Source organism: Peromyscus maniculatus, chromosome 6 (genome assembly GCF_049852395.1).
Source record: "Peromyscus maniculatus bairdii isolate BWxNUB_F1_BW_parent chromosome 6, HU_Pman_BW_mat_3.1, whole genome shotgun sequence".
In the NCBI taxonomy this organism is placed as follows: Eukaryota; Metazoa; Chordata; class Mammalia; order Rodentia; family Cricetidae; genus Peromyscus; species Peromyscus maniculatus.
In genome coordinates, this window is record NC_134857.1 from 132286881 (window position 1) to 132300823 (window position 13943).

General features: G+C 42.9%; 1 protein-coding gene and 1 non-coding gene across 8 annotated transcripts in view; one reads left to right on the forward strand and one right to left on the reverse strand.

Annotated features, from left to right (window-relative positions):
* Usp33 (ubiquitin specific peptidase 33) overlaps nucleotides 1-13943 on the forward strand; it is a 56524-nt gene that overhangs the window by 12169 nt on the left and 30412 nt on the right. For 5 of the 7 annotated variants that reach the window (XM_076575262.1, XM_076575259.1, XM_076575261.1 and 2 more), the window contains exons 2-10: nucleotides 1444-1575; nucleotides 1746-1799; nucleotides 2211-2273; nucleotides 3880-4032; nucleotides 5753-5855; nucleotides 7540-7609; nucleotides 10922-11035; nucleotides 11658-11736; nucleotides 13368-13791. In XM_076575262.1, the coding sequence (XP_076431377.1) occupies nucleotides 1495-1575; nucleotides 1746-1799; nucleotides 2211-2273; nucleotides 3880-4032; nucleotides 5753-5855; nucleotides 7540-7609; nucleotides 10922-11035; nucleotides 11658-11736; nucleotides 13368-13791 (1141 nt within the window). In that variant the 5' untranslated portion in view covers nucleotides 1444-1494. Of the gene's footprint in view, nucleotides 1-1020; nucleotides 1251-1443; nucleotides 1576-1745; nucleotides 1800-2210; nucleotides 2274-3879; nucleotides 4033-5752; nucleotides 5856-7539; nucleotides 7610-10921; nucleotides 11036-11657; nucleotides 11737-13367; nucleotides 13792-13943 lie in introns of all 7 variants that reach the window. The other 2 variants (XM_076575256.1, XM_076575257.1) reach the window with 1 other exon arrangement.
* Nucleotides 13090-13208, reverse strand: LOC121830668 (5S ribosomal RNA). Its single transcript, XR_006073880.1, has one exon. It is a non-coding gene; the product is annotated as a 5S ribosomal RNA (ribosomal RNA).

The window sequence follows — 13943 nt, forward strand, 5'->3', positions numbered from 1 at the left end:
ATCCATCCATCCATCCATCCATCTATCTATCTATCTATCTGTCTGTCTATCTATTTCAAGACTCCCCTTTGAGCTTTTAAAAGGCAGTACCAAAACAAAACAAAACACAACAACAACAAAAAGCTTTTAGTTAGTGCAGGACAGTTTTTATTCCTCACTGCAAGGCACTGCATCTGAATGCTCTATGTCCTCCCTGTATTCCCAGCCTTCCAGCCGTGGCTGGTGGCAACACAGGCAGCCTTGTTAGGCTGTGAGAATGAAGAATCTTCCCTGCTCCAGCCTGCGGTCTGCTCTTTCTTCATCCAGCTGTGCACTCATCAGTGCTGGGCTGAGTCTATGATGGCGGCCCCTGCGCTTTCCAGAGCTAGGTTATTGTCTCTGTTCTTTTTTCTGGGGTACTGTACCTTGCAGGCTCTAATCACCCCGAGCTTCCTACGTTCTCTTTTGTCCCTTCACCTCTGAGACTGCTTGTCCTGTTAGCGTTTCCCCTCGCTGCTCTGAAGCCTACAAGTTCTTGCCAGGCTCATAGGGGCAGTCATAGAGGTTTATCTCATTTTCATTTTGTTCGGATCACTGTTCTTACACTGTTGTTAGTACCTAAAAATTGCTTTATATGTTTTGTTTGTTTACTTCTGTAGTTGAGAGAGTAATTGAATCCAGCTCTCCCCTCTTGACTGGCAGTACATGTTCTTAGGTATGAAAAGGAGAGGAAAGATGAGGCATGGGTGGAAAAGGTTGCTAAACATTATCTTAAATACATGAATAAGAACATTAACAAGTGTTTAAATTGAACTTCCTGTCCTGAAGTCCACAGTGTGATTTTGCAAATTTTAAAAATTATTAGTTGTTTTTATTTGTTTTCTCTGTGTGTGTGTGTGTGTGTGTGTGTGTGTGTGTGTGTGTGTGTGTGTATGTATGTGTGTATGTGTGTGTGTGTAGGCACACATGTGCCACGGTGTATGTGTGGAAGTCGAGGGCAACTTTTTGAGTCAGTCCTCCCCTTCCTTCTCACTGAGACAGGTTCTCTCTGGTTGATAAGACCCAATTGCTGTAGACACCACATAAACTTGAGTAACAGAACATGGAGAGATGCTCCAGTACCTCCATGGATGCTTCATCCGGCTTTCCTCCTGCTGGAAGCTCCTGTGCGTGCTACTGAAGGAGAAAAGCATCAGTCTTACCCAGCCGTGGACTGTATGAGCGATAGCCTGGCAAGACATGCCCACCCGTGAAGTTGTCGTATGAACATTGTGAGAACCAATTTCTTCCTGACTGAATTGAAGGCTCTTTCCACAAGATGAATCTCATAAGGTTCCGTTATTGGGACAAAGAACCTCTTGCTAGATAGTCGTGGGCCCTTGCTGCATCCGACCATTCTTTTTGCTTTAATCATTTTTAGCTTGTTAGCATTTTGTAATTAATTTTGGGTCACTTTTCCTGTAGGTATTGCCTGATTTGGAAAACTTTGAAAAACAGGGACAAAATTGTAGGAAAATGACGACTTTTCGAAATCATTGTCCACATTTGGATTCAGTTGGTGAAATAACAAAAGAGGATTTGATACAAAAATCTCATGTAAGTTATATAGCAATTGTCCTTAAAAAACCATACTCACTTTTCTCTTTAATACGTATTTGAGTAAGTTAGTAGAGTACTCTGTGTCATTTATAAAAATATACGTTGTTAGAGTGACCTGTTTGTGTTTTTGCCAACACAGCAAACATCTCCTGTGTTTACTTTCCTAGGGTGCTTGTCAGGACTGCAGAGTCCGAGGACCCAATCTGTGGGCATGCCTGGAGGTATACATAGACATGTTTTTCTTAAAACGTTTGCTACTGTAAATTTATACATATCAATAACAATTTTTGATGCATACAAGAATTTTATGTGAGTATACTTTTAAAACATAATAACAAAAAAAAAATTAAGGTTCAAACTGGATGGATTTTAATTTAAGTATGCTTGTAGAGTCTTTAGTAAACTACTCAGATATTTTTATGCTCACTTTTTATTGAAGGTGAGATAACCCAGTTTTGAAATATTTAGTCTGGTCTTCATGCTTGATACCTTTTAGCTATATTATCTAACTATGGAAAGTAATTTAATCATTGAATTAAAACATAAAATCAGAACTTAAGTGTAAGTATTATTGTAATGCTATTTGTAAACTTAATGCATCTGTGATAAAATACTTTCCTTCTTATTTATAGAATAGGTGTTCCTATGTTGGTTGTGGTGAATCCCAAGTAGATCACAGCACCATACACTCACAGGTATGTATATAATTATTGGATACATGGCAATTGTTGGTACTGGGAATTGGGTCCAGGACTGTGCAGATGCCAAGCATGCACTTTATCACTGAGCTAAATCCTGGCCATGCAAGAAAACTGTCAGAAGAGCTTGAAGGAAAGGGGAGTCAATATAACATTAGTTCAGGTTGCGCCTGGAGTTGTGAGGTGTTTGTGATCTGGTCTAGCTGTGTCACCTAGCCTGTCCTAGAATTTGGAGTCCTCCCTGGGTCTCCTAAATGTCACACTACAGATGTGTGACACCACACCAGCCTAGAGGTTTTGCTTTTTAGAAAATGTGTAAGCTAAAACTTCGCTTATTCTCAGTGAAAGGGTTGGTAAGAAAATTGGTATTAATGCATGACTGTAGTTGAGTGTTGATAAAAGAATTATACAAGGATGTGTGTGGAGGCTGTAGGTATAGCATCAGATAGATGTGGAGGCTGTTTCTGTTTGCTTTAAAATTTAATTAATTTTTATTAGTGTGTGTGTCAGAGGCATGTGTGTGCCACAGCATGCGTGGAGGTCAGAGGACAAGTTCTGGGAGCTGGTTCTGACCTTCCGCTGTAGGCTGTAGGTTTGAACTCAGATCGTCAAGCTTGTACCAGGTACCTTTTCCTGCTGCGCTGTCTTCTGATCCTGTCCTTCCCTGGATTGACTGCCTGGCTCCCTGCCTTGTGTCCCGCCTCCTGCCCTGTGCTTGCTCTCCACACCGCTCTGACTGGAGGGCCCTTCTACACTGTTCCAGTTGTGTGGCGCTGCCCATGTGACTCTGACATGAATCTTCAGTAGTGATAGGTAGCTCTTCCAGTCTAAACTCCAAGTTTCTCTAACGAATGCTATCTTAAGATGCCCATTGATAATCTGCAGCAACTAGTCTCAACCAGGTTTCCTCATGAGGTTGAATTAAGCTCAAATATTTGAAGCCCTAAGGCAGCATTATACACAGTTTCCTCCCCTGTGCATTTTCTAAGGCCCTCCCTTAGTAAACTGAGAAATTAGACAGTCCTATCTTGTATATTTCGTAGGGCTAAGCCCTCACACAGAGCTCCCTTTGGGAAAGGCTATCAACTTATCTGAGAGCTTATTTTTACTATTGCTTGAGTTCTGTTTTGCTCCCACTTAAATAATATGTGTTCTTTTGCAGTTCCATTTTCCTGGATTAAAACAAATAAACACTCCCCAACTCCCTGAAAAACCTCATGTAGTCCAGGCTGGGCTTAGGTTTTCTATGTAGTGGAGTTTGACCTTGAACACATGATCATTTGGCTGCTTTGGTTTATAGGAGTGTCATTGGACTGGCTTGCTCACCATTTCCTTCTATTCTTGTCTGTTAATTGCAGAACTGACGAGCTTTCCACTGTTGTGTTTATCTTTGTCTTATGAATGAGAGGAAACAGATGCTAGAGTAACTGTAGAGTAGTTAGGTGGTGTTACTATGTAAGATCTTATAGTTAGTCTGTCTCTACAGTGTTGGATGTGTGTATGTGTGTGCTCTAGATTAGATCTTCTGAGTAGATTTGCTTTGCAGAAGCATTTTCAAGGATGTTTAATGGCAGCTCCCTTTTCCCTCCTGTGAACTGTGTAGGAGACAAAGCATCATCTGACTGTGAACCTCACCACCCTTCGAGTATGGTGTTATGCCTGCAGCAAAGAAGTGTTTTTGGATAGAAAATTAGGAACTCCTCCTCCATTGCCTCACATAAGACAACCTCAACAACCACAAGAGAACAGTGTCCAGGTAATCTGAGCTTAGATAGTGTGTGCTCAGGAAGTCATTTCAGAGTTTGTCACGAGCCGGGATTTACAGAGCAAGCCTGTGCACCTTACTTGTCCTTTTAGAGTTCCTGTGCTGGGCCCGGACGAAGCACTCAGGCCTCGCCTTGTTCTCTTTTAGCATAGAATGGATGGGAGGTGAGGGTGGAAGTTGAAGTGGAAAACACCTAAGAATTACAAAATCTGTTTAAGAAAAGTTTGAAAGGGATATCCTCTGCCAGGTACGAGGTTTTCATTAATAACTCGTGCAGAGTGCCTGTGTTCAAGTTCGCTAAAATTTTTTTTAATTAGCTTACAAAGTAGTAAGTTTCCATACAGCTTTTTGTAAATCTTTTTTTTTTCTGCACACCTGAATCTAGGAAGAGGGTAGGACTCCTCAGCAGCTGGTGCGGACACAGCCCCTTTCCTGTTCTCTCCCTTGGCAGCCTGTTACTTGCTGTTAACACTGAAAACTAGTAGAGACGCTAAAACTTAGCAGCAGTATTAACTTTCTCCTTTGGGCCAAGAGATTTAACAAGCAAGTTTGCAAAGATGGATGACTCTTGTTTACAGAAGTCTGTGCTCTGTGTGTTGTTACATGTTGTATGGCAAGCACTTCAGGGCCAAACAAACAGTGGGTCTGTGGATGGACTCAGCTGTTGCATTCTTTGTATCTGTAGAAGTTACAGAGACCAGAACAGACAAGGCATGTCACTAATTTAGGTAAAATTAATTCTTGAGCTTAAATTCAGAAGTGCCATTTATAAAATGTTTTTTGGGGGACTGGAAAAGTGCCCCTGGTTAGGAGCGCATACTGCTCTTGCAGAGGACTTGAGTTTGGTTCATAGCACCTATCCTGGGTGACTCAAAACTGCCTGTAACTCCAGCTCCAGGGGATCTGGCCTTCTCTGCAGCTGTACTCACATGTACATATGCTCACATAGCTCTACGAATACATAATTAAAAATAAAAAGACATGTTTTTATAGATACTTGTTTTCTACCAAATATAAATGTAAATTTTATAATAATTGCCATTTCATAAATTCTTAAGGCTCTATCTTTATCATTGTTATGTTTACTTTATTTTTTAATTTTTTAAATTATTTGGGTGTGTGTCCATGTGAGGGTGTGTAAACGTGTAAGTGCAGATACCATAGGAGTTCAGAAGAGGTGTCGGACCCCCGAGAGCTGGAGTACAGGCAGTTTAGAGCCACCTGATATAGGTGGGGATCGACTTAGGGTCATTTTGCTCTTAACATGAAGCCGTCTTTCCAGCCTGCTGTTACGGTTGGTTTCTGGGCAGGGTCTCATGTGGCCCAGGCTGGCCTCTAACTTACTACCAGCCAGGACTAGCTTTGCCTCTTGAGTGCTGGGGTCACCAGCAAGTGCCGCCATGCTGGTCAGTTTCTGTTGTTAAGGTAATGCCTTTTCACAGTTGTGCATTGTAGATATCATGTAAGTTAAAATTAAAGTGTGTTTTGATATTATAAGAATTTATGCCGGGCGGTGGTGGCGCACGCCTTTAATCCCAGCACTCGGGAGGCAGAGCCAGGCGGATCTCTGTGAGTTCGAGGCCAGCCTGGGCTACCAAGTGAGCTCCAGGAAAGGCGCAAAGCTACGCAGAGAAACCCTGTCTCGAAAAACCAAAAAAAAAAAAAAAAAAAAAGAATTTATTCAAGTGTGTTATATCTTTTCCTTATTAAGGATTTTAAAATACCCAGCAATACAACCTTGAAAACCCCTCTGGTTGCTGTGTTTGAAGATCTGGATATAGAAGTGGACGAAGAAGATGAGCTGAAGGCAAGAGGTAAAGACTCCTGTGTGGCATTGCCACTCCGTTAGGAAGCTCCACATGAAAGTTCAAAATCGAAAGAGAGTTCAGAACAGATTCGGAGGTTCGCCGTGAACTCTTGTTCGCAGGCCCTGCACACTTGGTTTGTCCAGTGTTGGTTTCTCAACTGGATGCCGCCTTTTGCTAGTCTTGCCTTTTGGGAGCCATTTGCTCTCAGCCAGTGATAGGGGTTTCTGGGGAATGGGAAGGTACTGCCTCAGCAGGCGTCTAAGGGAAGCGAGACGGGGAGCCTGTAGTCCAAGCACTCAGGAGGCTGAGGTCAGCCCTAAGCCACTCTGTTTTCCTCCTACCCACCAAAAACAAACAAACGAATGAACACTAGAGTAGCATTTTCAAGGGCCAGCATTCATTTGGAAAGAGCGTCAGGGGATTCCAGTGGACCTTTTGCCCTACTCATTGTGAGACGCTCCATCAGTGTTCCCATGTTTTTAAGGCTTAGAGTCTTTAATAGGAACCTTGAATTTTCTGCTAGTTCTTGGAACACAGGGGTTATGTACATATTAGACAAGCACTTTTCCACTGAGCTACATTATTAGCCCTAGAATTATATTTATTTTTGTTAGGGTTGTTGTGTTTTTGCTTTGCGTTTTGAGACAAGGTCTCTCTGTTATATAACCCTGGTTGTCCTGGAACTTGCTATGTAGACCAGGCTAACCTTGAACTCACAAAGATCCACTTGCCTCTGCCTCCTGAGTGCTGGGATTAAAGGCATGAGCCACCATGACTGGCTTATAATTCTTTTTGGAAATATTTGCCAGTGTGTGTGTGTGTGTGTGTGTGTGTGTGTGTGTGTATTGGGACTTGATCTCAGGGGCTCAAAAATGTTGAGTACATGCTTTGCCTCTGAGTTAACATCTACACTGACTGTTTTCTCTTTAAATGATGAGATAAAATAAAAAAGTACAGCCCCTGGGAAGCGGGGAGCAGCTAGGAGGTTTAGCATCAACATCAGGCCAACTTCCCACTTGGGCTTTGGTAGGAATGAAAATTGTAATCTTAACTCAAATTGTTTTAAAAAATGTATTCCTAAGCCAGGAGTAGTGACACACAGTTTTAATACAAGCACTTGGAAAGCAGAGGCAGGCCAGCCTGGTCTACATTGTGAGTTCTAGGATAGCCAGTGCTATATAGTGAGAACTCGGTCACCTCCTCCTCCCAGGTACCCACCACCACAACCCCCTGCCCAAAATAAATTCAGCCAAAAAAAAAAAAAAATTACTTTTCATTACATAACAGTAGGAAAGGGTTTTATTTTCTTTTTTTTTTTCAAGTGCAGATTTTTGAGCTTAAATTAACAAATCCTTGAACTTATCTCAAGTTTACAAATTTGCAAGGTGAAAGATTTTCAAGAGCATGGCCTCTGAGTTATTCAGACTGTTGCCGTGTATTCCATGTTTTGTTAGTAATCTTTCTTGCCTGGTGGGGGGACCCTCCCCGTGTGTGTGTGTGTGTGTGTGTGTGTGTGTGTGTGTGTGTGTGTGTGTTCAGGGTTGTGTGCACAGTATGCACATGCCTACTAGTGAGCTATTTTTAACCCATTTCTATAGCTTTAACATTTGAAGTTGCTGTTTTCAATAAACACCCAGAAAATTATGCCATTTATGTCTTATTGAATGATGACTTAATTTGTTCTTCATAGGCCTGACCGGTCTGAAAAACATTGGAAACACTTGTTACATGAACGCAGCTCTCCAGGCTCTTTCCAACTGGTGAGTAGTGAGACCAGTACACATTTGCTTAGCTTGTTACGGCAGTAGCTGACTAACTCCCAGAGGTAGTGAACCTGGGTGTGGGGTTGCTGTGCATGCAACTAAGTTTATTATTTTGTTTTCTTTTGAACGTGTCTTATTTTAGCCCAGGCTGGCCTGGAACTGTATAGCTGGGGATAACCTTGAATTCCTGATCCTTTTGTACCAGTTTTCCTTCTTTCTTTCTTTCTTTCTTTCTTTCTTTCTTTCTTTCTTTCTTTCTTTCTTTCTTTCTTTCTTTCTTTCTTTCTTTCTTTCTTTCTTTTTATTAAAGGTTTATTTATTTATTATGTACACAGAAGAGGGTGCCAGATCTCATTAAAGATGGTTGTGAGCCACCATGTGGCTGCTGGGAATTGAACTCAGGACCTCTGGAAGAATAGTCGGTGCTCTTAACCTCTGAGCCATCTCTCCAGCCCACCAGTTTTCAAGTACTGGGATTACAGGCATCTATAAACATACCCAGTTTATGCCTGTAGTTTTCTAAGACAGATGATCCTGGTTTAGACTTCCAGGAATATGTCCTTGGGCAAAGTATTTGTGTTGTTCTTTGCAGAGCTTGGCCTCAAACTTAGGACCTTAAGCCTGCTGCTCCACTGGGTATCTCTGGCAGTGTATTTATGTACAGAAGACGAGGAGCTCACACTTATCTGAGATCATTTTAGGTTAGAAATCTTATGGAAGTGTTTATTACATATGTCTGTAGACGGAATACTTTGAATTAGAGTGGTTATATTTTCCTCCTTATTTGTGGCATATAGATTGGTGATTATTACTTTTTAGGTTGATGGATTGAGTCAGGATAGAATTCAGAACCACTGACTTCAGCATTGTCAAAGCATAACCTGAGTTTGTAAGCAGCCTTGGGAAAGAGCTTAACCCTGAGAACCTGGAAGAAAATCTGTATGGCAGACATAGGAATTGAGGAGTGATTCCATAGTTCCATGTGTAGTCCCCATCAAAAGTGAAGTCTTTGGTGTGGTAAGAGACCACCAAAGTCCTTTTCCTGCAGGGTAGTGAAGTAGCATGTCTTAGAGCACTGGTTGCCATGTGGACAGTGAGCTGTAGGAGATTGTAGGGAAAAGTATAATTGGGAAAAATAGAAAGCTTGCAGCAATCTAGGTAAGAAATAGTGGTGTCTTGTACAATCTTGGAGTGCAAGGACATTTGTTAGGAGATGGTTGCTAGGATACGGTTAGAGTAAACGGGGAAAGGAGGAGATAGGAAGTTTAGTAACAGGCTTGTGTGATGAAGGAGCTTTTTATTTCATGTGTCCGAGTGTTTTGCCTGCATGTGTGCTGGTCGGTGTACCGTGCGCATGCCTACTGCTCAGAGTGCGACGAAGGGCATGGGACCCCCAGGAACTGGGGCCAGAGGTGGCTGTGAGGGTCCATGTTGGTGCTAGGAGTTGGACCTGGGTCCTGGAGGAGCAGCAGGGTCTCTTATCTGCTGACTCCATCTTCTCTTTCTTACTCTCTTTCACATGCCCACACGATGATGGTAATAAGATGCAGGAGATTATTGGAAGAGCAGGTTCACTTGAAAGTAAAATTTTGAGCATGTTAAATTTAAAATGTCATGATAGCTGTCAGTTTGGGCATTTAATATAAATTCAGTTGAGATTAGATGGTTGAAGGCTAATGTTATATGAATTTGGCCATCACTGGTGTATTGGTGGGGATTTAAAATGATCCAAGAAAGAGAGTATTTAGAAGAAAAATCAAAGAATCAGTCCAGGAGACCCGCTGTGCCGAAGAACAGAAAGAGGACTGAGAAAAAAACGGGGTGCGGGAGAGGGATAGTAGAAAGATACACGGACTGAGATTTGTTTAGGAACGAGGGCAGCTGAACGTGGTGCATGTCTGCTCCTTATGTAAGCAGTAAGAGGCCGAGGCCGAGTGGTCGTGAGTTTGAAGACAGCCTCGGCTGCATAGCAGCCTCTCTCCCCTCCCACCCTCTCTTTCTCTTTCCCATCTCTTCTGGCTCCTCGGCCTGGCTCAGTCCTTCTCTGCCTCCTTCCTCCCTTGTTTTCTCAGATAGGAACTCTCTGTAGCTCAAGTTAGCCTTGAACTCATGGTGTTCCTCCTGCTCCTGTCTTCTAAGCACTGGAATTATAGGTTTGTGCCACCACATCCAATTGTAAGACTCTTCTTAAAAACAGAAACAAAAACAAATTTAAAAAGAGATTGGGTGCTGTGGTTCAAACATTTTATCCCAGCCTTCAGAAGGCAGAGGCAAGTGGCTTGGCCTCCTTAGCCAGAGTGACCTAGTAAGACCTTGACCTTGAATGAACAATATTCAGCTTTATATGGAAAAACAAAAAGTCCAGGATAGCTAAAATCCTGTACATTAAAAGAACTTCCAGAGGTATCACCATCCCTGATTTCAAGCTCTAATTCACAGTTATAGTAATAAAAACCACATGATATTAGCATAAAAACATATAGGTTGATCATGGAATTAAATCAAAGATGCAGATGTAAATCCATACACCTGTGAGAACCTGATTTTTAATAGAGAAGGCAGAAATATACGATGGATAAAAGACAGCATCTTCAACAAATGGACTTGGGTCACGCTGGCTGCCAGCATGAGGTACCACCTTGGCCACCTCTGGAACACAGCTTCTCTGTGCTCTCAGGAAACATTTCCCAGATTTCACCTCAGTGATGCTGGTCTCTTCTTAGTCACCACTAATTTCTTGGCTCTAGCCCAGCAGCATCAAGTATCCCAGCAAAGCACAGTCTCACTTTAGTGAGACCCTTTCCTCCCCAACCTGCTTTTGGGTCACGGTGTTTTGTCACAGCAGCAGAAACCCTGACTAAGACAGCAGTGTTTGGTTGATATCCCCGGGAGGCCTGCTCTTAAGGGAAGTGCAGAAGGAGTGGATCTGGGGAAAAGGGGGGTTTGCGAGGAAGTACTGGGAGGAGGATGGAGGGAACACTGTGGTCCAGATGTGATATAGGAGAGAAGAATACATTTAAAAGAGAAAAAGTATAACTAAATAAATAAAAGATGCCATGAGGGGGCTCACAGGTGACAGATGCTACTGAGACAAAACTGATAGCTGTTCCCTGAGTTGGGCAGGGTAGAGGACTCTGATTTGTGGATCTAAACATGAGTGGTTGGACTTACTAATGATATCAAGGAATGAATATCAGACTGTAAAAGAGAGCAAAGGTTAACATGCTGTCAATTCATTGAGCAGCTAGAAATGAATAGGAATTCAGCTTTGATTCCACTCTGATATATATTTTTCTCTTTCTTAATTAGCCCACCTTTGACACATTTCTTTCTTGATTGTGGAGGACTGGCTAGAACAGATAAGAAGCCAGCAATTTGTAAAAGTTATCTCAAACTAATGACAGAATTATGGCACAAGAGCAGGTATGTACTTACCATAATTACCTTTAAAAACCAGTATGATGAATATGGAAAGAATGCAGACCTGTTTGGAGGGCTGAAAAAAAGTGTGGAAATGGGATTTGGCTAGGTCAGGTGTTACATGTGAAAGTGAATGCAGATGAAGGAGCTGGTGCCAGTGTCAGTGCCAGTGTCAGTGCCAGCGGATGATAGGCTGGCTGCAGCGCCTGTTACTAAGATGTAGAGTTGGGGGCAAAGTCTTCCTTCCCAGACTGTGGGCCTAACAGGCAGCCTAGGCTAGCTGTGCCCTGGGGCTAAGCATCTTGGTAATTATTTGATGTACTATGTTAGTTTTGTGTTAGAACTGTTTAGAAGTTGTGCTTTTTAAAAGTACTGTGCATTGTGAGAGTAATAAAAATTCTAAAAAAAACTACAAAAATACCTGTTTAAAACTGTTTCCTTTTGCCGGGCGGTGGTGGCGCACGCCTTTAATCCCAGCACTCGGGAGGCAGAGCCGGGCGGATCTCTGTTAGTTCGAGGCCAGCCTGGGCTACCAAGTGAGTCCCAGGAAAGGCGCAAAGCTACACAGGGAAACCCTGTCTCGAAAAACCAAAAAAAAAAAAAAAAAAAACTGTTTCCTTTCCAGGCCCGGATCTGTTGTGCCTGCTAATCTGTTCCAAGGAATTAAAACTGTAAACCCAACTTTCCGAGGCTATTCTCAGCAGGTTAGTTATCCTTTAAAAACGCCTTACTTTTTTTTTTTTTGGATTTATTTTATTTGTATGACTGTTTCTCCTGTGTGTATGTTTGTATGTTCACCACGTGTGCCTGGTGCCTACCGAGGTCAGAAGAGGGCGTCAGATTTCCTGGAGCTCAGGTTGCAGATGGCTGTCAGCCAAACCTTGTGGGTGCTGGAAACAGCCTGGTCGTCTGGAAGAACTCTTACCGAGTCATCTTCACTGTGAACCATCTGTCCAAATACGTAGAGAATGTTATCATACTTGATTATTTCCCCGTTGACCTTTTTGACGATTGCTCCTCTGTGTCTGTCGTGTGTGGGCTTTTGAGACAGGTCTCCTGTAGCCCTGGCTGGTCTTGACCTTGCCATTAGCTGAAGATGACCTTTGGTCTCTGATCCTCTTCTCTCCACCTCTCATGGGCTGGGACCCAGAGGTGCCCCACCACAGCAGGCTGTTAGTTTATTTTTTCATTTCTGTGGATCCAGTGAATGAATGCAGTGCCTGTTGGATGCCAGGCCAGTGTCTGTACCACACTGCACCTTCTCCCTTCTGGGCGCTTTCTCCTTGTCTGTCCTAGGGCAGGCTCGGTTATTTCAGCGGTGTGTAGTACCTTGAGCATTTATAGCAGGTCCTCACACATTCTCTTTTCTCAAACTATTACTTATTTTCTACTAACTTTTCCCATGTAAATTTCTGACTCTTCAGAGATTATAATTTAGTACTGTGACAAGGAGCTCAGGAATTTGTATTTTTAAATTTTGTTATTTAACACTATTTGTGAGTGTGTGTATGTGGGGGGTGTGCACATGCCCAATGCTTGTGTAAAGGTCAGAGAACAACTTTGTAAAGTGGATTGTCTTTCCACAGCAGGCTCTAGGGATTGAATTGGGTTGTCTGGCTTGTGTGGTAAATGCTCTTACTTGGCTGAAGCATCTTTGCAGTTCAGAAAGTCATATTGTCAACAAGTTCTTAGGGTCGATCAAGGTTTTCTCTCTTTCTTTCTTTTTTTTTCTGGTGTTTCAAGACAAGGTTTCTCTGTGTAACCCTAGCTGCCCTGGAACTCACTACGTAGACCATGCCGTCCTCTAACTCATAGAGATCCGCCTGCCACTGCCTCCTAAGTGCTGGGATTAAAGGTGTGCACCACCACTAACTGAAAAAGAATTTTTCTTTAAGATACAGTCCATGGATGGGAAAAGCTCTAACTTAAACCCATCTTACATAATATTTTATTTTAGGACATATATCTGAATTCTGATTATCACCTGAGGAGAATCCTTATTTTCTGTTTCATCCCATTTCATTTTAATTTTTTTTTTAATTTTATTTTTTTTTTTAAGCCTACAGCACCTGGTATTCCAAGGCAGTCTCCCATCCAAGTACTAACCAGGCCCGACCCTGCTTAGCTTCTGAGATCAGACGAGATTGGGCGCGTTCAGGGTGGTATGGCTGTAGACCCCATTTCATTTCAAAGCATTGCTTTCTTTGCCTCGCTTTTGGGATGCAGTGTGGGCTGCAGACGTACTCAATGTGACACTGCACACACATTCATCCTCCCTAGGGCCCTACGGGCATTCGCTCTAGACTGCTCATGTGGCTTTGTTGTCGGTCTGTAGGATGCCCAGGAGTTCCTCCGCTGTTTAATGGACCTGCTTCATGAGGAGTTAAAGGAGCAGGTCATGGAACTAGAAGAAGACCCGCAAACCCTGGCTTCTGAGGAGACTGTGGAGGAGGAGAAGAGCCAGTCGGATGTGGATTTTCAGTCGTGCGAGTCTTGCAGCAGCAGCAGCAGCATCGAGAAAGCCGACAATGAGACTGGCTGCAAAGGCGTTGCTGAAGACAGCAACGAGACCACAATGCTCATCCAGGACGAGGAGGACCTGGAGATGGCCAAGGACTGGCAGAAAGAGAAGATGTGCAACAAGATCAATAGGGCGAACTCCGAAGTAGAACTGGACAAAGACAGAGACACCGTGTGTGAGACGGCTGACCGGAACAGCCAGGAGACTGTCAAAGTGGAAATACACGGCAGAGCCTCAGGTGACGATTTAGTCATCGGGTTGGAGATGATAGTGTTTCCTGTGCAGGAGTGAGCACTTCACTAACCGTTACTTTTGGAACAATTTATTTCTTTATGTTTGAAGCAGGAGCTCAGTGGGTAGCCCAGGCTGGCCTGGAACTTCCTATGTAGA